The following is a 25,257-nucleotide window of genomic DNA, read 5'->3' as shown; positions in this document are numbered from 1 at the left end:
GAGCAAATGAAGGCAGAAATGTGACGTACATCGTAAATACAAGCTGGCACTGTCTCATTTTGATGTTGTAACTAGGAAACAAAGCCAGGGTCCTACAGTAGGTGAAGACAGGGGTGAGGATGATATCTCCTCATTACACACTACCTCCTGATGCCAGGAGACAGCAAATCTGCTGACACATTGTTTTTCCAGGGTTAAAATACAAACATTCAACAAATAACTTAAGAAAAGTGCCTCTCTTAAATATATGTATGTTATTCAATGGTTAGAATAAGGGGTCTCCCAAGGTATTGGTGTGGAGTACCCCCCCATGTAAATATGCCTGACAATAAAGATATTTAAATATATATGATAATTCAGCCTCAGGGTTGATATTGTTTTAGTACCATCTTCCTCGTGGGTATTTCTGAGGAGCTAAAATGGCCTTGTGCACAGTGTCATGTGGAAAGGGAATGTGTAGAATAGAGCCTTGAGCGGTCATTAGCAAAACTGGCTTGTTTTCTTGTGATGAGCCTAACCCGTCTGTTCCTGCAAACCCCTTTCCACTGATGAATTGTTGTTCTATGATGGTTATTGATTGTCCCTGCAGCCCACTGTATTAGTACTGGAGATGATAGCCCGTGGTGACAACTGAATTATAATGGTTCTAGTAATTACTGGTTTTCATCTAACCCAGTAAATGAAGACAGGCTGTGGATAACAGCATTTGCTTTATTTTAATGGTATAATCCTATCTCCGGCATAAAAGGGTGATATCACCGGGGCGTGGCAATCCAATACGAAACAGTTGTTTTTTTTTCAGAACCCAAAAGTGATGACTTCCATACAGGCACAGAGCAACTTTCCAGTAAATGCCCTGTGAAATATAAGAAAATAAAACCCTCTTGAAAAGACATCAGTAAGGCCCACACAAAAAGTATTTTCAAATCGACAACCAATACAAAACCAACTTATTGGCAAGGAGCTATAGGAACATGTTCTCCAAGTGCAGCAACAACCACCAAAAGAAAATAAACATTACAGACATTTTCAATATGAATAATTAAAATAAGAAATAACTCCCATTTATTTCTTTCTCATGCTATAGACAACGAGGCTGAGTATTCACAATCTGGTTTACAATGTATTAATCCATTCAAAAGCAGGATAAGAAACCAGTGGCATCCGATACATACAAATCACCATTTGGATGAGAAGTACGACGAGGTGAGCTACGAAACCGTCGCATTTATATATTTGTCCAGTATACATGAAAAAGGCATGCAAGAGTAGTCAGTTTGATATGATGTTACACCAAGTCAGTGTTGATGACAACTTTGGCATAAGTGTAGAAATCCCTAAACACAAGCACCTGATAGGCCTGTGCACTAAGGATGAGAACTTCACCATGAGAGCGAAGAATGCGGAGGAGCAAGAGGATAGGTACCTGGCTCTGAATGACCTGAGTATCTAGTAGAAAAAAAGAGCACCAGGACACTGAGGAGTTGAATTATGGATGCTGGACAATCTCTCCTGGCACCATCTTCAAACCAAGAACCGAACAGGGCTGTGCCTGCTGTGCCTCTGCCAAGAGAATCTCCCCTCTTACCAACAGTGAAACACTGATACAGATCAATTACCTTCTTAGGAGAACTCACAGCACTGGGAGATTTCGAAATGAATTGTACTCCAAGCGTGCAGTGATTTTTCCTCTGGCTAAAGGTGAGCACTGCTCCCGAGGGAAGATGTTGGTGGTGTTGTTGTTGTTGATTATGGTGGTTTCGGGGTAGATGAATAGCAGCTACGCAAAATATATTCTCCTTTGTTATACCTCTGCACTCAGGTGTTTTCGCCATTTTCAAAGCGCTGAACGTTCCGGGGAAATCACCAACTTTTAGTGCTCAGTAGCTTGTACATGTTTTGATTTTCTAATACATTTACTTACACGATCAGGTAATTACCAGGTACTTCGCAACTGAAAGCCACAATATTTGCTGTGCAATTGCAATTTCGCTACACATTTACAACTAATAATCGCTCATTTTTCTTGAAGCAGGATGCACTAAAATTAAGACGACACTTAAATTGAACAGGTCTGCGTTTCGATTGGTCAGTCTTTAGGGTTTATGATTTACTATAACATACAACACTACCAGCCAATAAGATCGAGAGGTTTTTACAATAATTAAGTACATTTGGTTTTAAATGGCTCGACACTTCGTCTATGTTGGAGCACTATAAAATGGTACGTAAACATAGAGGTTCGGCAATTATGAAACAAAGATGCCAGTGTGACAACTCTGCTATAGGTTGTGCATTTAGCGATCCATATAATTGACTCGTCACGGTGGTTGGCTACAGACCTATTGTATTTTTATTTTTTTGCAACATGTAATACTTAATCTCTCAATTTCAAAGTGTTTTGGAGCCAGTCATATTTTTTGCAACAAATCAGCTTTACAAACTCAAGGGACAGTGCAAGATATCTGAGCAGAGTTTACACTTGTTTTGGATCACAATGTTTTAGCTACTCACTCTGCTGATGGAAGAATTTCATGCAAATTGTAATGAGGATGGCCTACGTATAGGATTATATTGGCCTCATGGGCCTATTATGGGCCACGTTCAGTTTCCCAACCCTGTTGAACGTTGCCATGAATAGAGCCGACATGATTACATGTCGGAGACGGAGAGGCATGTTTGTATCTGAACGTTCCAAACCTTTGTGTGGTGCTGAACGCGCCCCTGGTACCGTCCCGTTCAGCCTTAGGGGGGCAGTGTAGCGCATACCGGTGTTGAGATGAAAACACTGGAATCTTTAAATGCCCGGATTCTGATACTGTAATAGAATGGCACTTTGTCCACTGGACAATTGTTTCCAAAGAAAGTTCGATGAAAGTTTCCTTTATTCATCTACGTTGGCTTTTAGTGCATAGTTGCGTCACAAGATACGGTACTTGCATTGCCCACGCTCAAGCACGGTGTGACGAAACCAACCAAATGCAATTGCAATATGGGAACTCTTGCACATGGGAACTAATGCGCTGCAGGTATCCACTTTAAATTGTCATAGTAACTCGTTAGGATCTGGTGGTTAAGTCTAGTTTGTATACAGTTCATGATGCCTACAGTAGTTTGATACCTGCAGCAACACGGTCACTTGGACCACAGTTACTGTCCCTGTATAGGTTGTTTTTGCACTTCTACCAGCCAGTAGGTCTCATCCATGCCTTTTCCTTGTGGAGACATGGGACATGTCCAAGGTCATTATGTATCACAGATAAGTCACTAAAACAGTATTCGGTTGTTCATTTGATTATTTCCTTTGAGGGTAATAGAAATGCAAAACAGTGGGAGCACAAAACACTCAACTGACCTTGAGCTCTTTCTTTTGACCAAGTTGAACCTGGTTGCCTCTCAGATCCACTAGGGTCTTTGCTGTGCTATGGCTCAAATGGATTCCGTATGCTGCAAACAACATGGCAGGGAAAATCCTATTTTGGGAGTGTGGGATAAAGCGATGGGTAAAACGCAGCTTAGAATTGCTTCATCTTTTAGCCATATTGTGCTTTCTGGTGACAGGTGAGAGGACTTACGCTTTCCCGTTGACTGAAACACACCACTTTAGGGCCCTATTCAATTGAAACTGGATAAACGTGTACATCCTAGACAGTTTCTTTGAGGGTGTGTGTTGTTGTTGTCTGTTAGTCATGGAGGCAGCTTCTGAGTGAGTAGTTTCTCAGTCTTCTGTTGCTCTATCTCCAGCTCTCTCGGATCAGCTCCTCCGTGCTAGAGGAGTACTGCTCCAGGATCCACAGCACAGAGTCTAGAACGTTGGTCTCCCCCCCTTTTGTTAATGTTCTTAAACTGGGATTGATTGGGAACAGGGTTAAATGAATGGTGAAATTGATTGAAATTTCACTGACAAAAGGTTCGCTTAGTCAAATGTTTGTTTCTTTCTCGATTTCACGAAGACGCCGATTGTGAGCTGTTTTTGATGCCTCTGATGTCTCCAGGCTAAGGTACCTGGTCAAAGATGTCATCAAAGTGTGCCTGTCTGCCTGTTCGTTCCAGCACTGTTTCATCAGAAGGACACACTCCAGGGCGTACGTGGTCTGGTAACACCACAGCATAGTGGAGGAGGGTTTCTCACCTTCTGGATGATATTTGACAGGAAGAGAGCATTGGGACCATGCATGCAACTGACCACATATATGTACACACATTCAAATGTAGCCTGAATCACTCACGCTAAACTGTTAACCCTGTTTTTGATTGTGTCGGGGGTTGTGATTGGATGAGCGATCCCTACCTTCAGCAGACAGTAGGGAGGTGTTGCTGCTATTACCAGCTGTTTAAAAAAAAATGCAATATGTGGAAATACCTAATACAGTACTAGTGTCACGCCCCGATCTGTTTCACCTGTCCTTGTTATCGTCTCCACCCTCTCCAGGTGTCGCTTGTTTTCCCCCAGTGTATTTATCCCTGTGTTTCCTGTCTCTCTGTGCCAGTTCGTCTTGTGTGTTTCCAAGTCAACTAGAGCTTTTCCCGTTCTCCTGCTTTTTGCTATTCTCCCTTTTTCTATTCCCCCCCCCCACCCACCCACCGGTTTTGACCCCTGCCTGTTTCTGGACTCTGTACCTGACTGCCTGACCATGAGCCCGTCTGCCACTCTGTACCTCCTGGACTCTGATCTGGTTTTTGACTTTTTGCCTGTCCACGACCGTTCTCTTGCCTGCTCCTTTTGGATTATTAAACATCTTAAACTCCAACCATCTGCCTCCTGTGTCTGCGTCTGGGTCTCACCTTGTGTCATGATAACTAGAGTCCAATTGAGAGGAGAATCATCAAAAGGGATATGCACAGGAAGACTATACGATGGAATGTATCCACTCCTCCTGACCCCGAATAGGACGATGAAGTGGAAACAAAAACGTAATATTAGAACATCATATAGTAAACGTAGCATTTGCCTGATTTAAAAATTAAAAGACCCTTAGCTTCCTGAAGTTACCACAAACTATATCAACACTCCACCACCACACCCTGTTCTAATTCTCTGTTCCACTTTCCTCTAGAGAAAAATGTCTTCTCTATGAACAGATGGTGACATTCTCTTCCTGTTTTGCTGGTGTGTTTGTGTGTGTGTCTGGGCGTGAGTGAAGGCAGTGTGTTAGTGTGTGTGTTCCTTTGTCTGCGTTTAACCCCCCCCCCCTACCCTATGTGTTTTTGTATAATTTGCTGTGTTCTCCCATCACCTCCTGTGCATAAGGTGCCTGGAATGAACCAGCAGTTGGAGGCTGGGCTGGGGCCCTGATGGGAAGTGGGTGCTGCAGCCCAGAGACCTGACCATCACAGGGTCTAGGTCCAGACGGTGGATGGGTAGCAGAGGCCAGGACTGCCTATCTGTGTCCAGCACCACATACTCCAGTAGGCTGGCCCCGGAGCCATTGGTCCCCGACACGCTGGCGGAACCCGTAGAAAGACATATTTCTGGAGTGGCGCACCAGGTCGGCTCCAGACATCCACTACCCAACGTCACGCACACTGCATAGCGTTAGCCATGAAGAGGATAGAGCCGTAGACGGTACCAAACAGAGGGGGAATGTGGAAAAGGATATGAGAACATACTGATGTAACACAAATGCAAATATTCAAAACCAGGGACACTCCCAACGATCTGATTTAGCCCAAACTATGGCTATTCATGAAAAAACCCTTTAGCCCCAGATCTCCTCAGCTCATTCAGCTGTACCTGGTGGAGCTTGATGTGTCTTGTAGGAGGAGTTTTCCTCTGAGTTCATGGTGGCGGTCAAGACAGCGTTGCGTGCTCTCCGCGGCTTGCCGTGGTTAGTGAGGGCGCGGTAGTGCACGTCCTTGTAGGGCAGGCTGTAGAGCAGCGTGTTGTAGGGGATGAACACGAGGGACCGTCCGTCAGATGCATGTCCAGAGCAGCAACCTCTGGTTGCCCCCTCCAATCAGCACCGAGCGCATGCCGAGGATCACCACCGATTTATAGGGAACACAAACACAACCACACAATAGGTTAGTAGTAATAGTAGTAGTTGCGACACAGTAGTAGTTGTCTTTTTATACTGTCTCTGGTACTTATTGTAGTACTAATAGTAGTTAATGGTGGACAAATAGTAGTTGTACTGAAAGAAAAACCACAATGAAAAAACAGTACTGTTTTCTGCTCTCTGGATCCTAGTGAGAGCCAGTCGGATGCTAGCAGAGTCCTTGTCTGTGGATACCACGGTGGTTGTAATGGTAATTGGCCACCATGCTGACTGTGTCCACCCACGCACATCCTCAGCCGAGGAGATGATCCCTATGTGTGCTCAGCGGAAGTGTCTCACCAGGCTGAGCAGCGCCCAGGTGGGCGAGGGCGCCGTGCGGGCAAAGGTAAGGTGCCCTGCTTCGATCATCCAGCTCATAGTTCACACAGACCCAAGAATAAAGAGGCTGCTTCACCGTAGCCAGGGTTGACAGGGCCCAGGAAGGCATTAGCCTGTGACTAGTGGCCTAGGCAACCCTTGAGTGGCATGGATGTCTGGCAGTCCTCATCGATGATGACATACTCGAAGGTGGCGCCCAGAGACAGTGAGGGGACATTGTCGATCGTCTCCATAGTTAGCCGCGCTGCAGACTGAGGCAGGACCTTAGCAAACAGAGGGTCACATTTCCAAGGTCCCACTATTCCTGCCTTGAACACAGCAGATCGGGCCACATGGGACAAACAGACTGAGGGATGCCTGCAGGAACCACAGCAGCCAGGGTCCATGGGGAGGTAGGTATAAGTTGAACTTGGCTTCATTGAGGACTGGAGTTGTTAAATAGGTTGAGGCCAATCATGCAATGAACCGTGAAGCTGGTAAAGCTGCCAGAGCATTGCAAGATGCCTCCTCCAGCAGATTCCACTCTCCATCAAACACTGTCCTTCCCCCAAAAGGCCTGATGTCTTGTGAAATCTAAAGTTTTGGTGACAGATATGGCTAGGTTTATTTGACGTAATTCTATAGGTTTATTTGACGTAATTCTATAGGTTTATTTGACGTAATTCTATAGGTTTATTTTCTCCAATGGGATGATTATCCGTCATGTGTGGTGGTAATCTAATCAAGGCAGACAGGGAGTACAGATAGAAAAAGCCCTCGGCACCTGCCTAATTACATATCCTTTTGAAATACGTTGTGAGACATCATTACGTATCCTTTTGAAAGACATCATTACGTATCCTTTTGAAAGACGTTGAGATATCACTAAATACAACTCAGTCACACGTATTTTTTGTTGGAATTAACCTGAAATGACATTTTCAACAAAGTTCTAATTCTTTAAGAGACATCCAAGTCCAGAAAGTAGACACGTCTTGTGTTATATAGGATACCTAGACTACTACTACTGCTCCTACTACTACTACATTCCCCAAACATTTAAATATCATTCATTAATACGAGCAATGCATTTGAACATTAACTTCATAAAGAAAGCAGCCCTCCTATCACCTGATGGGGTCAGAGGTCAAAGGTGAGTGATATCTCACAATATATTGACACGCTGCTGGCCGACATTGATATACAAACGTGTATTTGGCAGGTGCACCATCATCCAGCCTCAGCTTAGACAAGTCCTCACCATTTTAGCACCAATTCTCCCCTTCTGGAACGTTAAGGTCTCTTCAATCCAGGGATGTTCCCACTCTAACACTGAACAGGAAAACCATGTTGAAATTGAAACTTAGAGTGGACCTTAGTAGTGTGAGTGAAATACTAAACGCTTGTAGTTCAGTCAGTCATATAGTATCAGGACCCAGGGCAAATTACCTGTGGATTATATATACAATTATGTACACTGCTCATTAAAATTAAGGGAACACTAAAATAACACATCCTAGATCTGAATGAATGAAATACTTTTTTCTTTACATAGTTGAATGGGCTGACAACAAAAACAAACAAAAATTATCAATGGAAATCAAATTTATCAACCCATGGAGGTCACACTCAAAATTAAAGTGGAAAACCACACTACAGGCTGATCCAACTTTGATGTAATGTCCTTAAAACAAGTCAAAATGAGGCTCAGTAGTGTGTGTGGCCTCCACGTGCCTGTATGACCTCCCTACAACGCCTGGGCATGCTCCTGATTAGGTGGTGGATGGTCTCCTGAGGGATCTCCTCCCAGACCTGGACTAAAGCATCCGCCAACTCCTGGACAGTCTGTGGTGGATGGAGTGAGACATGATGTCCCAGATGTGCTCAATTGGATTCAGGTCTGGGGAACGGGTGGGCCAGTCCATAGCAACAATGCCTTCCTCTTGCAGGAACTGCTGACACACTCCAGCCACATGAGGTCTAGCATTGTCTTGCATTAGGAGGAACCCAGGCCCAGGCCCAATCTCATCTCGGTACCTAATGGCAGGCAGGCTACCTCTGGCGAGCACATGGAGCCGCTGTGCCGCTGTGCGGCTCCCCAAAGAAATGCCACCCCACAGCATGACTGGCCCACCGCCAAACAGCTCATGCTGGAGGATGTTGCAGGCAGCAGAACGTTCTCCACGGCGTCTCCAGACTGTCACGTCTGTCACGTGCTCAGTGTGAACCTGCTTTCATCTGTGAAGAGCACAGGGGGCCATTGGCAAATTTGCCAATCTTGGTGTTCTCTGGCAAATGCCAAACGTCCTGCACGGTGTTGGGCTGTAAGCACAACCCCCACCTGTGGATGTCGGGCCCTCATACCACCCTCATGGAGTCTGTTTCTGACCGTTTGAGCAGACACATGCACATTTGTGGCCTGCTGGAGGTCATTTTGCAGGGCTCTGGCAGTGCTCCTCCTGCTCCTCCTTGCACAAAGGCGGAGGTAGCGGTCCTGCTGCTGGGTTGTTTCCCTCCTACGGCCTCCTCCACATCTCCTGATGTACTGGCCTGTCTCCTGGTAGCGTCTCCACGTTCTGGACACTACGCTGACAGACACAGCAAACCTTCTTGCCACAGCTCGCATTGATGTACCATCCTGGATGAGCTGCACTACCTGATCCACTTGTGTGGGTTGTAGACTCCGTCTCATGCTACCACTAGAGTGAAAGCACAGCCAGCATTCAAAAGTGACCAAAACATAACCCAGGAAGCATAGGAACTGAGAAGTGGTCTGTGGTTATCACCTGCAGAACCACTCCTTTATTGGGGGTGTCTTGCTAATTGCCTATAATTTCCAACTGTTGTCTATTCCATTTGCACGACAGCATGTGAAATGTATTGTCAATCAGTGTTGCTTCCTAAGTGGACAGTTTGATTTCACAGAAGTGTGATTGACTTGGAGTTACATTGCGTTCCCTTTATTTTTTTGAGCAGTGTATATATATTAAGTCCCATCTATCTATCTCTAACACTCTCAGTAACACCAACACCCCTCATGCTCAGAGTCCCCTTGCTTGGCTTGAATGTTTAGCAATCCCCACTTTTGAGTGACTAAGTTATTGAATGACTTAAATTGCTCTTTTTCACAGCCCTACCAGTTTACCAATTTTGGATGCAATGTCATTGTAATAGGGAAATATTGGGCAAAAAACATTGTCCCTTGAACATGTCTTGAATTGATATCAGTTCAATAACCCTGACACTGGAGGAATTATTCATTGATGAAAAGCCAGTCAATAAAACAGCAATCACGTTGAGCCGTTCGCTTGTCCGAGTAAATAAGGGCATCCGGTTTGGGCAGCAGTGGGTTAGGTCAGACGCATACTAATGATCTGTCATAGACACACAAGCAGCTTTTTGTTTTATTTCTGAGCGACACATGACCAAAAGCACAAATGTTGGCAGCTCAAAAACAAATGGTGTAAGCATCACAAGTCCAGGCAAGACAAATATGTTGACGTGATAGATTGTCTCAGCTCATAAGCAAAACACAGCTGGGCAACATGTTGTCATATTCACAGTTCGACCTCTGTACGCTGTATTGCCATCACAGAAACAAGTTGTCGGTGTAGCACGTAAAGCAATATAAACAATAGCCCCCCCCTCTCCCAGTCCCCCCTCTCCCAGCCCCCCACACCCGTCCCTGATTGTCCACAATACCCTCATGCCCCATATTGAGTGATAAGTGTTTGCAACACATTGAGAAACATTAACATTGGAGTTGTTTGATGCTCTATGGCTGACCGACCAGTGGTTTGGTACTCTTCAGCAGTTCAGCGGCTGACAGTCTCTCCCCAGAGTTGGGTTTATTGCTCCTCCGCCTCTGCAGAAAAGCCATGAAGTTGTCATTTTTTGAGCTTGACTTCTGGACAACCCCCTGGATGCCTTTAATGGGGGATCCGTAACCTTGCCTGCTGTCAGCTGTTTCTTTGCGACCCAGGAGTTTCTTCTTGGACCTTAAAAAAGGGAGACCGAAAGTAGACAACTTAATACACTATTTTTAATTTTAAACATAAGTTGAAAATAATTCTGACAACATATTTCTTTGTGAAGTGTGGTAATGTTTGGTTATTTTGTTGGATGGAATTATGTAACTAATTTAGTGTGCATGAAAGTGAACAGGGCCCATCTCTGGATCTCTTTCACTTACGTAATACAGGTAGTTTGTTTTGTGTGTCTGTCACAATTCTATTTTGGGGAACAGTACGTCCCATTACCTGTGTATGATGGTGAATAGGTCCTCAGTAGTTGACTGTGAGTTGTGCTCCAACTCTTCCTCTTCTTCCTCCCCGAGGCACAGTGTTCTCATCTGAGACATTGCCCTCCTCTCTTCACAGTTCTCAACTAGGACGAACCCTGTTGGAAAAATATAACACAGTGTCATTTCCATTACTTCGTGCAAGAGCTAACTCTTAGTTTAAGAACTAACTCATGCCATCCTACATATTATTTGTACACATTGACTCGATAGTAACAACAAACTATAAAGATGGTTACAGATAGCATGCAGAGTTCAAAACGTTTCTCTTATAAAATGAAGAATACCATCTCTTATACTGTGATGGTTGAGATCTTGTCCAGTAAAGTCTTTGTCTCGGTATGCACTGGCAGGAGACTGGTATGCACTGGCAGGAGACTGGTATGCACTGGCAGGAGACTGGTATGCACTGGCAGGAGACTGGTATGCACTGGCAGGAGACTGGTATGCACTGGCAGGAGACTGGTATGCACTGGCAGGAGACTGGTATGCAGTGGCAGGAGACTGGTAAGCACTGGCAGGAGACTGGTATGCACTGGCAGGAGACTGGTATGCACTGGCAGGAGACTGGTATGCACTGGCAGGAGACTGGTATGCACTGGCAGGAGACTGGTAATCACTGGCAGGAGACTGGTATGCACTGGCAGGAGACTGGTATGCAGTGGCTGGAGACTGGTATGCAGTGGCAGGAGACTGGTATGCACTGGCAGGAGACTGGTAAGCACCACTGGGCCCAGACCAGACATGGCTCCTATTACTCTTCTGTCCCAGTGAGCTGATGGAGGACATGAAGAGGACATCCGGTTTCTTTGCGACTGGAGGGGGAACCATCTTCTTCTTCCTATCCAGTTCAGCTAGGAGAAATGAGGTCCTGGTGGGAGAGGTCCTTCTCACATCCCTGTTCTCTGAATGGCAGGAGGCGGGTGGTGGGTGTGGGTCATCATATTGTTGCCTGTCTACAGCTTGCTGCCTCTCAACCATAACCCCATCACTGGCAACACGAGGAAGCTGGTGCGACCTTTTAGGTTTTGGTCTCCTTTCCACCATATACATGTCCCCCTGGCTCTCTCTTGGTGAGGTTGGAACAGTCTCTGAGAAATTAGTAGAGACTGAGGAAGACTTTACCAAATGTATCGGTGGCCATTTGTGTGCAGGTGGCTTAGCAGCAACAGGTGGTTTAGCTTTAGGACTGTGGTGGACCAGTGGGCAGCTCTCCAGCTCCAGCTCCTGTTCCAGCTCCTCCTCCCTGATGACTTCAGGTGAGCCCTCCAGGCCTTTGTCAGAGTCTGAGCTGCTGACGGAACGCAAACGCACATTGCTGAGATCCTCCTGGGTCACCACAGGCATCACCATCATGCTGGAGCTCAGCCTCTGTCTGGGTCTGGTGGTGCCAGACGACCCAGAAGACTCTGAGTGTCGCCGGGTGGCTTTGGGTTTGATCACTGCCGGGTCCGGGAGAGGAACGACCCCTGGCAACTCCAAGGATAGCCGCAGCCTGCTGGATCTGGGGGAGGTGGGCGAGGTGGAGGACTTGGGGCGCATCCTGCAGCCCAAGGGGGAGGGTCCCGTGATGGCAGATGTGAGGACAGGAGGGGAACGAGTCTCACACTGAGAGCTGGACTGGCCACTGGAGGGAGAGACTGAGGCAGGTTGTTGGAAGGGGGACTGGTTACAAGTTAGAGACTGCGGGCGTTGCAAGGGGGGAAGGGGTCTGACCGATTCTGACCTGCTGGAGGCTTTTCTTCCCTCATTTATAGGTGCAACCATAGCAGGACCTGAGCTTGACATGAGACAGCAGGGCTCAATAGACCTTACTTCACGTAGCTGCCCATTGTCGTTGACTGGTGGCCCAACCCGGGCCTGTACAGGCTGAGCAGGGGACTGCTCCAGGCACAGCACCTCCTCTGTCCTCGGTGTGGAGATGAGGATGAGGTCAGGCAGGAAGGAGTCATGGGGGGCAGGGTCCCTGTCGATATAAAGGCTCTTAGTCCTGTTGTCTCTGAGCTTGGTGGCAGATTCTCTCCTGAGGGACACGCTACGGGTTGGCGGCGCCGGCCTCCTCTTTGTCTTCCTCAGGATGATGCTGCGGGAACGCGACCGTGGACCACCGTGATCAGGGGAGACGTCTGGGCTCAACTGGGAGGCGTCGCCTCTGCTAGTGTCCTCTGAGCCGTTGTCGGGGCATAGGTGGACGTAGCTGTCACATCTGCGTCTGGGTGGGACTGGGTGTGAGGCAGTGGCTGCGGAGAAGGAGCGTCCGCGAAACCCAGGGTTGTATGCTGGCAGGGCCGTCTCCTCATTTTGAATGGGGATGACTATATTACACTCCTTTTCACCTTTTCTACTGGCAGTGTTGGCAGTGGCAGAAAACCCAGAGGATGTTGAGGCGTGGGGGCCAATCTGCTGGGACTGGGAGGTCACAGGGACTTCTGAAGGGTGACATATGTCGGCAGCATGTTGACACGGGGACTTTACCACGTCAGGGCAAAGGGATGTGACGGTTGGTCGGCATGATGGGGTGTCCCAGTTGGGGGTGAAGGTGGAGCCCTTGGGCCCCTTCCAGGGTTGACTGGTATACATCAGGGCCCTGTGCTCCATGGCATCAGAGACTTTCCTGAGAGACCAGGCAGATCACAGGCTGATTGGCTGAGCAGAGATGGCTCCTCTTTAGAGAACGGGGTTTCACTTTTCATTCAGCTGGATGAGAAGAGAGAAGAAACAAGTTGTGTGAGTGCGAGCATATTGGGGTGTTCATCTTGGTCTCAGAAATAAAACCAATATATGCTATTCTGCCTTTTGTTAATTTCCCTTTTGAATTAAGACGTAGTTCATTGAGTACAAGGATACTGTATATAGAGAGAGAGTGAGAGTAGGAGAGGGGCGAGAGAGAGCTGTGGCTGGGAAGAAGGAAGGACGTCAGAAAATGTCTACTTATCTTGGTCTTGTGCTTGATAAAGAAAGAGTGGGTGTTTGCCATGGCAACTGCTACCTGTTCATCCATAGTCAGAGCACATAAACACTCCCAGATGAGATCTATACTGCGTGATGTCTGGTTTCTCACCATTTACACTGCATTGGATGAACAAGATCCAGTGATCATGCCAACGACAACAACAAAGCCATGACCATTGATAAAAAGGGAAAGAGTGTGTTAAAAAAATTGACATTTTGATTGTGGTAGATTGACAAACTCTATTACGAAGACCAACCAGTTATTTATTGAACAGGAATAAAGAGCTGGTAGGAGCAGTGTAGTAATAGTTTCAAGGCTAGTGTGATGAATGTTGCTTTGAGATCTACCCATTCAACAATGGAAGACTTGATAGCAAGTCTCAGCACAGTCCGAGAGAGTGCGGATGAAGTTAGCTAATGAAGATGGTCAATGCTGTTTCATGGGGGAAATGATCATCTGTTATTGTTGGAGGGCGCACCTTCTTTTGGGACAACTAGTAGGGTAAAGACTGTTGTGTACAGCTGCTCATGGAATCCCCACCTCTTTCATTGCTGGACTAAACCTTACTTCCTTTCAGTCCAAAATCCCTCCTTCCTTCCATTTTCATTTCCGTTCTATCACCTGCCTTCTCCCTTGACAACTCTCTGAACAATATACTATTTAGGAAAAAATGACATTTAACACTTTCTTTCTTGTAAATGCTAAGTGGGTTATGATGGACTCAAGAGAACGTTTTTGCATGGCCATTGGCTAAATCCATTTGAAGTGGTTCCCTTTTTGACAGCACCCCTTTTGATTTGAATGAAACCTTCCGTACACATTTGCTCACTGTAGAAGTGCTCAGAAAGTGACTTTTTGGACCTGAATGCCAAAACATTCAGGAGATAAGGGTGATTCAATTTGACCCGTTTTGCATACCCTACCATACCATGAGACATCCATGTCTTCATCTAGGCTGTATCATAACCGGCAGTGATTGTGAGTCCTATAGGGTAGATGTCAATTGGCCCAGCGTCGTCCAGGTTTGGCTGGGGTAGGCTGTCATTGTAAATAAGAATTTGTTCTTAACTGACTTGACTAGTTAAATAAAGGATCAATTTAAAAAAAAAAATGTTTTTTAAAAATCCAATTCACTGGAAAAGATGAATGGTTGAGATGTATATAATTGAAAAGATTACAAACAGGGTTGTCAATCTATTTTATAATTTCTGCATTAACTTTTTTTTTTTTTTTTTTGCCTTTAATGTCAACTATTTAAAAACGTGTTAACTCTTGATTTTTTCCCCTTCATATTCACATATGCTTCGACCATATTTTACATCTGAGGTATTTGTGTTGTGCCAATCATCAGTTGAGACACAACATGCTCTTGAATACAGGGTGGGTGTCATGTTTTGACTGATAAATGTACTGAAATGGGAATACAATTGAAATGTAAAACTTTCAAATGGTATCACAAAGATGGTTTGAAGGTCCACACATCAGAGAATGTTGATTTGAATGGGAATATCTGTTGTTTCAAGTTACACTGTCAATCCAGCATAGGAAACCTATTGAAACACACATAGATAATAGAATAAACATGACCATTTAAGTTGACATTCGACGGTGGGTGGACCTGCGGTCATCTTTGTGGTAGTAATTAGAAGCTACAATTTAATTTACGTTTCAATGGTGTAGCAGTGATCTGAAGGGATGGGTCCATTCTATGAATCCTATATCTATGATTGAAATGACAGCCACACTGTTTTCAAGAGCATGTTGTGTCTCAATCGATGGCTGGCACCACACAAAAACCTCATATGATGTGAAATGGGCTTTAATATGCAAATATGAAGATTTTTTTTAAAGTATTTTTAGGTTTATGTTATTTTAGATCATTGACATTTAAAAAGGTATCAAAATGACAATTTCATATTTTTTTTTCAGGGAATAATAAAAAGAGTTTGACAGCACTGTAAGCTTTTAATCCAATGACTCCAACCAACCGTTAGTCTGACATGCAGATAAATGAACGTCAGAAAAATGGAGAACAAAAAACGGGGTCTTGGGACTGATAGGGTTCAATTGTATCACTCTCGACCGTTTATCTTTTCCAGTGATGAAGACATTGATGTCTCGTGGTATTGTGGGGTATCGAAAAAGGGGTCAACTTTGAGCACCTTTTATCTCCTACATGTTCCGGCATTCTGGTTCAAAAAGTCCCTTTCTGACCACTTCTTCCATGGGGCAAAAAGTATGATGTCAAAAAGTGATTGAATTCAAATGGAATTACCCCATTTAGATAGGATCAGTCCCACTACCTTTCCTCTATCTAAACAGATAGATAGATATATACACAGCATACAAACATTTAAAAGATTTTTACTGAGTTACAGTTCAGATAAGGAAATCAGTCAGGGCAGGAGTGCAGCCATGAGTGGGCCTGGGAGGGCATAGGCCCACCCACTTGGCAGCTACGCCCACCCACTGGGGAGCCAGGCACAGCCAATCAGAATGAGTTTTTCCCCACAAAATGTCTTTATTACAGACAGAAATACTCCTCAGTAATTGATTGGATTTGATTTGGAAAGGCACACACCTGTCTATATAAGGTCCAACAGTTGACAGTGCAAGTCAGAGCAAAAACCAAGACATCAGGTCGAAGGAATTGTCCATAGAGCTCCGAGACAGGATTTTGTCCAGGCAGAGATTTTGGGAAGCGTACCAAAAAATGTCTGCAGCAGTTAAGGTCCCCAAGAACACAGTGGCCTCCATCATTCTTAAATGGAAGAAGTTTGGAACCACCAAGACTCTTCCTAGAGCTGGCCGCCCGGCCAAACTGAGCAATCAGGGGAGAAGGGCCTTGGTCAGGGAAGTGACCAAGAAACCGATGGTCACTCTGGCAGAGCTCCAGAGTTCCTCTGTGGAGATGGTAGAACCTTCCAGAAGGACAACCATCTCTGCAGCACTCCACCAATCAGGCCTTTATGGTAGAGTGGCCAGACGGAAGCCACTCCTCTGTAAAAGGCACATTACAGCCCGCTCTGAGTTTTCCAAAAGGCACCTAAAGGACTTTGACCATGAGAAACAAGATGCTCTGGTCTGATAAAACCAAGATTGAACTCTGCGTCTGCTAAATGACTTAAATGTAATGTAATGTTTGGCCTGAATGTCAGGCATCACATCTGGAGGAAACCTGGCACCATCCCTACGGTGAAGCATGGTGGTGGCAGCATCATGCTTTGTTGATGTTTTTCAGCGGCAGGGACTGGGAGACTAGTCAGGATCAGGGGAAAGATGAATGGAGCAAAGTAGAGAGAGATTTTTGACAAAAACCTGCTCCAGAGCACTCAAGACCTCAGACTGGGGAGAAGGTTCACCTTCCAAAAGGACAAAGACCCTAGGCACACAGCCAAGACAACACAGGAGTGGTTTCGGGACAAGTCTCTGAACTTGAACCTGATCGAACATCTCTGGAGAGACCTGAAAATAGCTGTGCAGTGAAGCTCCCCATCCAACCTGACAGAGCTTGAGATGATCTGCAGAGAAGAATTGGATAAACTCCCCGAATACAGGTGTACCAAGCTTGTAGCATCATACCCAACCAAGGAGACTCCAGGCTGTAATCGCTGCCAAAGGTGCTTCAACAAAGTACTGAGTAAAGGGTCTGAATACTTATGTAAATGTAATATTTACGTTTTTTTTTGTGTGTGTGTGTGTGTGTGTGTGTGTGTGTGTGTGTGTGTGTGTGTGTGTGTGTGTGTGTGTGTGTGTGTGTGTGTGTGTGTGTGTGTGTGTGTGTGTGTGTGTGTGTGTGTGTGTGTGTGTGTGTGTGTGTGTGTGTGTGTGTGTGTGTGTGTGTGTGTGTGTGTGCGTGGTGTGGTGTGTGTACATACATACAGTACCAGTCAAAGGTTTGGACACACCTACACATTCCAAGGTTTTTCTTTATTTTTACTATTTTCTACATTGTAGAATAATAGTGAAGACAAAACTATGAAATAACACATATGGAATCATGTAGTAACCAAAAAAGTGTTCAACAAATCAAAATATATTTTATATTTCAGATTCTTCAAAGTAGCCACTCTTTGCCTTGATGACAGCTTTGCACACTCTTGGCATTCTCTCAACCAGCTTCATGCTTCCTGTAATGCATTTCAATTAAAATGTGTACCTTGTTAAATGTTAATTTGTGGAATTTATTTCCATCTTAATGTGTTTGAGCCAATCAGTTGTGTTGTGACAAGGTAGGGGTGGCATGCAGAAGATAGCCTATTTGGTAAAAGACCAAGTCCATATTATGGCAGGAACAGCTCAAATAAGCAAAGAGAAATTAGTCTATCATTACTTTAAGGCATGTAGGTCAGTCAATTTGGAAAATGTCAATAACTTTGAAATTTTCTTCAAGTGCAGTCGCAAAAACCCTCAAGCGCTGTGATGAAACTGGCTCTCATGAGGACCACCGCAGGAAAGGAAGACCCAGAGTTACCTCTGCTGCAGAGGATAAGTTCATTCGAGTTACCAGCCTCAGAAATTGCAGCCCAAATAAATGCTCTACTGAGTTCAAGTAACAGACACATCTCAACATCAACTGTTCAGAGGATACTACGTGAATCAGGCCTTCATGGTCCAACTGCTGCAAAGAAACACCTACTAAAGGACACAAATAGGAAGAAGAGACTTGCTTGGGCCAAGAAACATGAGCAATGGACATTAGACATGTGGAATTCCGTCCTTTGGTCTGATGAGTCCAAATTTGAGATTTTTAGTTCCAACCGCCGTGTCTTTGTGAGACGCAGAGTAGGTGAACGGATGATCTCCGCATGTGTTGTTCCCACCGTGAAGCATGGAGGAGGAGGTGTGATGGTGTTGGGGTGCTTTGCTGGTGAAACTGTCAGTGATTTATTTAGAATTCAAGGCACACTTAACCTGCATGGCTACCACAGTATTCTGCAGTGATACACCATCCCATCGGGTTTGCTCTTAGTGGGACTATCATTCGTATTTCAACAGGACAATGACCCAAAAGACATCTCCAGGCTGTGTAAGGGCTATTTGACCAAGAAGGAGAGTGATGGAGTGCTGCATAAGATGACCTGGCCTCCACAATCACCTGAGCCCAACCCAACTGAGATGGTTTGTAATGAGTTGGACTGCAAGGTGAAATAAAAGTAGCCAACAAGTGCTCAGCATATGTGGGGACTCCTTCAAGTCTGTTGGGAAAGCATTCCAGGTGAAGCTGGTTGAGATAATACCAATAATATGCAAAGCCGTCATCAAGGCAAAGGGTGACTTCTTTGAAGAATCTCAAATGTAGAATATATTTTGATTTGTTTAACACTTTTTCCATGGTTACTACATGAGTCCATATTTGTTATTTCATAGTGTTGATGTCTTCACTATTATTCTACAATGTAGAAAATAGTGCAAATTAAGAAAAACCCTTGAATGAGCAGGTGTGTCCAAACTTTTGACTGGTACTGTGTATATACACATACTTACACACCCACACACACACACACACACACACACACACACACACATTCATGCACACACTCACACATGCATATATGAACCCACAAATGCATGCACATTGCACACGCACACACAACCTATCACAATACACACACACACAATAACAACAACGCTTAAAATAGAGGACTTGCTGACATAATCATGTTCATGTTTTACCTTTCCAGATAGATGAGAGCGAGATGGAGATAGCGAGAGAGAGAGAGACGTGTACACACTGTAGATAGACAGAGACCCTCGACTTCCTTGGATAAATACATACTAATTTGAACAATAAACATGCCATTATTTGACATAAACCACACAGCTCTGTCCGCATGTCTACATACATGAAGTCAAAAATGAATCTATGACAGAATGAACGGACAGTAGTGGCATACTGTCATCTCGACCTTCCTGTAAAACAGAGCCCGATTAACGTGTTCCTAAACCCCTCCAAACCTCTGTGTTGTCCCCCTCCTACCTTACAGCTTGCTTCAGGAGATAGAGCTGTGGCTTCCGATGCCGCACTCCTACATCCACTCTACAGTCTGCACCTATGGCCCAATGCATTCACATGCTGTTGCCATGACAATTGGAAGTGGGCTGCTGCTTGCTCTGAGTTCCTCGGATGATGAGAGAGGGAGAGGTAGAAAGACAGACAGGGGAGAACAGAGGATGGACATCAAAATTGTTTTCTGATGGCGTGTGGAGCACATTTGCCTCTAAGGGACAAGAAGGGTATTGAACAGTTTCAAAGAGGCTGGGACATCAAAATAGTTCTGTGGACTCAAGACAGCTGCAGCATGACAAGAATTGACATAACAGACTTAACATGACTTGATATTCCTGGTACGCCTTGGTTGGTTTACACTGAGGAGTATAGATAATGTAGGTCCGTTTCTACGTCACAATCATGCAATGTACAGTACTGTATTCGCAAGTCATTCCCAGCTGTTTTGCTAAATTGACTTTGCCAGATGGAAATGTTCAACTCCATCAACTTTTGATGTAAATAAACGAATGAAAGCTTGAGACCCTTTAACGTCAACTTACAATCACCTCAGTGTTTTTATTTTTTGTATATCTTTTTTTCATCTCAATGGGTGTGTTCAGAAGTTCACGTCATGAGTGGCTGCTCGCTCAGGAACGTCCCTTCAGATGCTGTAGAAAGATAAACCATGTTTATGTTCGCATCGTTTTTTTTTTTTTTTTTTAACAATCAACAAGTGCCGTGCCATACAGTCAAATTCAACTAAATTACTGATGCATGATGTAGCAGGTGTTGACAGTAACAACTGAGGCGAAAGATGACGAGAGGTGAGAGAGATACAACTGGGTCCCCATCGCTTCTGCTAACGACAGTCCACCCTTTTGTGCTTTAAGTTGAGCGCGCTGTTGACCAGCGTTTCACAACTTCTGGAAAACACCCTCTGAGCTTAAGTTCTTCCGCTAAATTAACAGTGCAACACATACATTGCCTGTGTAGTCTGACGACTCACACAAAATTGATTCAGCTGATCTTTCGTTTTTCATTGCGGAGAAGAGACTAAACGTCCACGGGCGACGTGTAACGTTTGGCCGGAGTCTGGAGTCTGGGTAGCCAGGCGAAGACTGTTCTGTGATACACATGTGAATAGAGCCTTTTGAGGCCTTCATGAACTTGGTGGGAATGCTGGGTTTATGACTGTGCGAATCATAGCAAGAAAAGTAGACGCATTACAACACAGCAGGCAATTCATGCACTCAAACCTTACCGAGACAGCTCTGCTGTGCCAATTGTTGCTTGATCCGAGTCAATGTGAATCCTTGAAATTAAAAGGCTGGGGTTTATTCAAGCACGCTTTGCTTCTTTCCCAAGAGTAAACTTAAGATGGTGCATGAACATTCAAGTTCTTCCTTTATAATACCATGCCGACATGACCTACTAAATTGTATTTCAGTGCACTGAATCTTTACTGATTTGCTGCATTACATTAAGAAAAGTTCAAGTGGCAAAGGAATCATTGTACTTTTGAAATACTTGAACTTGCTACAGGTCATCTTCATGCCATGAGCCTTAGCTGATCATCAAGAGCTCAAAACGGAGAGTTTATTGAATGGCCATCAATTCACCATTCCATACTGACGTTATCAATCGAACCCTGCAGCCCTTGGTAGAATAAACCTTTACACTATAGAAACCAAATCACATACCTTTTTACATGCAGGAAAGGAGCTCACAATCAGCATCCTCAAGCAGCTGAATGAGATGGTGAGTTGTCTCTCTAGACCTGGCTGTAACCCCCACTCTTGTCACATATGTCCCAATATGACCCAATGTTCCTCAAATGTAACTTCTAAATCAGCCCCTCCCTTAGAACACAGGAAGTGGCTGTGTACCAGGCGTTGTGACAGGAAACCAGAGCAGGGGAGTGATTCGGGCTGGGGCTCGATGATCAGGGTCAAGGGTTCAGTGAAGGGTGAGAACCATCGAATGTACACCACACCCCTTGGTTCCTTACAGGCAGACATCATGCTCACACACCCTCCTGGGGATTACTGAAGTTGATTGGGCGTCTTACAGTGATGATGGGGATATATGGATGGTGTAAAACATTACTGGTTATCAATGTTCCCTCAAACAAAAGTGCGTGTTTACTGTGAACATTGAGGCTGTACCTGCTTTAAGTTACATCTTTAACAGTGGCCATGTAGACTACTGTGGCTATTTGATCATAATGTAGGCCTACCAGAGTCGCCTACCGTCAAAAACAATGGAGGATATGCATCCCATAACATTTTAACACGGAAATAGCTGTTTTATCATTCAGCCTACAGTAGCAGCCAATGTGTGGGGGTTACAATGCCTACATTCCATGAGACTTTTGAAAATAAAGATGCAGTGCTTGACATGAACCTGTTTATCCACTTGTTCTTCAGACAAGGAGGTGTCTGAAAATGTTGTGTTTGATGCAAGAAACCACTTGACAAAAAAAAAAAAAGAATCGGACAAATTATGCCTATTGGCTACTTAGCTATTCAAGACAATCTCAAAATACAACGCTTCCCCTTTAAGACATAAAAAAGCTCTTTACCTGACTTGCCTTTTTAAAGATGGATAGAAATGCACACATTTTGTGCTCTTGTAGGAAACAACCACTCCCCCATTGTTAACTAGAAATGAGCTATAACTGGGCTAATACCTCACTAACTAGCAAAGAATATGAAGAAAATGTTGCACATGTGGCTGCATGCAGCTCTCACTTTGATCTCAAAACAAGTGCATCTACTCGTGACCGCTGTAGCCAGAACACAGTCCAGTTCAAAGTAAATGGCACAGATCCATAAATGGCAATGGCTCTTTGCATATAGGCCTACTGCAGCTCTGATTGGTTGTGGCGCACCTGCCTGTGTAGAGTACAGGCCTGAGTCGCGCGCCTACCAACGTAATAGAATTCTACTCCAATGTGCTCTGCCTACAAGACGATCTCTTTCACAGTTAGTTTTGCATACTAAATCTTGCATAGTTCGTTTTGTTTCAGTATATTGCATTGAAAGTGGCCAATTTTGGGTTGATTCGATCACAATTCCCAATGTAAGGGGGAAATGTCTGTTGTGTTAACTAAAGGGGAAAACTGCGCTGGCTCATATTTATTCTGTTGAGGCAGTCTTGGTGAGCTTCTTGCCCTCGCATGCGCGCACCCTTAGAGGGAACATTGCTGGTTAATTGGTCTTCATAAAATACAAGTACAAAACAAATACTTTGCCAGGTCAAAGATCAGTTTAGGGTCAATTTGTTTTTGACAGTCCTTTTTATTAACCAGCTAACGAGTTACTCTGTAATCACGAGTGTTGGGGTCAAACTTTTCAGGGTCAAAAGATTTCAGCTGCCTTACGAATCATTATTTTGACAGCTATTTCATTTCAGTTCCATGTTGAGGCTAAAGCTTGACAGTGATTTCACTCAATTATAGCTGACTAAATCAAATACATTTGTATTTGTCACATGCGCCGAATACAACAGGTGTAGACCTTAAAGTGAAATGCTTACTTACAATCCCTTAACCCCCAAAAAAGTAAGAGAAGTTAGCTAGCAAATAATTGAAGAGCAGCAGTAAATAACAATAGTGGGGAGTGGCGCTATATACAGGGGTACCGGTACAGAGTCAATGGGTCAATGTGCGGTGGCATCGTTGTCGAGGTAATTGAGGTAATTATGTACATGTAGGTAGAGTTATTAAAGTGGCTATGCATAAATAATAAGAGAGAGTAGCATCAGTGTGGGGGCGGGGGGCGGCAATGCAAATAGTCTGGGTAGCCATTTGATTAGCTGTTCTGTAGTCTTATGAAGTTGTTTAGAAGCCTCTTGGACCTAGACTTGGCTCTCCGGTACCACTTGCCATGCGGTAGCAGAGAGAAAAGTCTATGACTAGGGTGTCTGGAGTCTTTGACAATTTTTAGGGTCTTCCTCTGACACCGCCTGGTATAGAGGTCCTGGATGGCAGGATGCTTGGCCCTGGTGATGTACTGGGCCATACGCACTGCCCTCTGTAGCGCCTTGTGGTCAAAGGCCGAGCAGTTGCCATACACCAGGCAGTGATGCAACCCGTCAGGATGCTCTCGATGGAGCAGCTATAAAACCTTTTGAAGATCTGTGGACCCATACCAATTTTTTTCAGTCTCCTGAGGGGGAATAGGTTTTGTTGTGCCCTCTTCATGACTGTATTGGTGTGCTTGGACCATGTTAGTTTGTTGGTGATGTGGACAGCCCCGTCGATGAGAATAGGGACATGCTTAGTCCAATTTTGTCCTGTGGTCCACAATCATCTCCTTTATCTTGATCACGTTGAGGGAGAGGTTGTTGTCCTTGCACCACACGGTCAGGTCTCTGGCCTCCTCCCTGAGGGGCCCTCGTGTTGAGGATCAGCGTGGCGTAAGTGTTGTTACCTACCCTTACCACCTGGGGGCGGCCCGTCAGTTGCAGAAGGAGGTATTTAGTTCCAGGGTCCTTAGCTTAGTGATGAGCTTTGAGGGCATTATGGTGTTGAACTGTAGTCAATGAATAGCATTCTCACATAGGTGTTCCTTTTGTCCGGGTGGGAAAGGGCAGTGTGGAGTGCAATAAAGATTGCGTCATCTGTGGATCTGTTGGTGTGGTATGCAAATTGGAGTGGGTCTAGGGTTTCTGGGATAATGGTGTTGATGTGAGCCACTACCAGCCTTTCAAAGCATTTCATAGCTACAGACGTAAGTGCTACGGGTCGGTGGTCATTTAGGCAGGTTACCTTAGTGTTCTTGAGCACAGGGACTATGGTGGTCTGCTTGAAACATGTTGGTATTACAGACTCAGACAGGGAGAGGTTGAAAATGTCAGTGAAGACACTTGCCAGTTGGTCAGCGCGTGTTCGCAGTACATGTGCTGGTAATCCGTCTGGCCCAGCGGCCTTGTGAATGTTGACCTGTTTAAAGGTTTTACTCACATTGGCTGCGGAGAGCGTGATCGCACAGTCATCTGGAACAGCTGACGCTCTCATGCATGTTTTAGTGTTACTTGCCTCGAAACGAGCATAGAAGTTATTTAGCTCGTCTGGTAGGCTCTTGTCACTGGGGAGCTCTCGGCTGTGCTTTCCTTTGCAGTCTTTAATAGTTTGAAAGCACTGCCACATCCGACGAGCGTCGAAGTCAGTGTAGTGCGATTCAATCTTAGTTCTGTATTGATGCTTTGCCTGTTTGATGGTTCGTCGCAGGGCATAGTGAGATTTCTTATAAGCTTCTGGGTTAGAGTCCCACTCCTTGAAAGCGTCAGCTCTACTCTTTAGCTCAGTGCGAAGGTTGCCTGTAATCCATGGCTTCTGGTTGGGGTATGTACATACAGTCACTGTGGGGACGATGTCCTCGATGCACTTATTGATAAAGCCAGTGACTGATGTGGTGTACTCCTCAATGCCATCGGAAAAATCCCGGAACATATTCCAGTCTGTGCTAGCAAAACAGTCCTGTAGCTTAGCATCTGCTTCACCTGACCACTTTTTTATAGACCGAGTCACTGGTGCTTCCCGCTTTAATTTTTGCGTGTAAGCAGGAATCAGTTATGGTCAGATTTGCCAAATGGACAGCTCCATGGTGAAGGAAGTTTCTGATGGAGTTGTATTTTGTCAGCTAACTAAATT

The 25,257-nt window shown here is 44.9% G+C and overlaps 1 protein-coding gene and 1 pseudogene across 7 annotated transcripts; both read right to left on the bottom strand.

Annotated features, from left to right (window-relative positions):
- Positions 1–297: 297 nt before the first annotated feature.
- Positions 298–6,416, bottom strand: LOC118389727 (retinal guanylyl cyclase 2-like; annotated as a pseudogene).
- Positions 6,417–10,090: 3,674 nt separating this feature from the next.
- Positions 10,091–21,443, bottom strand: LOC118390530 (NHS-like protein 1). 7 transcript variants are annotated; one of them, XM_052457425.1, is made up of 7 exons: positions 21,302–21,402; positions 20,863–20,913; positions 20,162–20,269; positions 19,590–19,723; positions 10,944–13,353; positions 10,616–10,754; positions 10,091–10,354 (listed from the first exon to the last, which is right to left on the bottom strand). In XM_052457425.1, exons 5-7 carry the CDS (start codon positions 13,252–13,254, stop codon positions 10,132–10,134), a joined length of 2,673 nt encoding a protein of 890 aa, XP_052313385.1. In that variant the 5' UTR covers positions 13,255–13,353; positions 19,590–19,723; positions 20,162–20,269; positions 20,863–20,913; positions 21,302–21,402; the 3' UTR covers positions 10,091–10,131. The 7 variants fall into 7 exon arrangements, with proteins under 7 accessions (XP_052313385.1, XP_052313388.1, XP_052313387.1 ...); XM_052457428.1 differs by having other exon boundaries at positions 20,168–20,269; XM_052457427.1 differs by lacking the exon at positions 20,863–20,913 and having other exon boundaries at positions 19,590–19,731; positions 21,302–21,443.
- Between the last annotated feature and the right edge of the window lie 3,814 nt (positions 21,444–25,257).

Source organism: Oncorhynchus keta, chromosome 11 (genome assembly GCF_023373465.1).
Source record: "Oncorhynchus keta strain PuntledgeMale-10-30-2019 chromosome 11, Oket_V2, whole genome shotgun sequence".
Taxonomy (NCBI): domain Eukaryota; kingdom Metazoa; phylum Chordata; class Actinopteri; order Salmoniformes; family Salmonidae; genus Oncorhynchus; species Oncorhynchus keta.
Note: the sequence above shows the minus strand (reverse complement) of the source record. Positions and strands in the feature narration are given on the sequence as shown.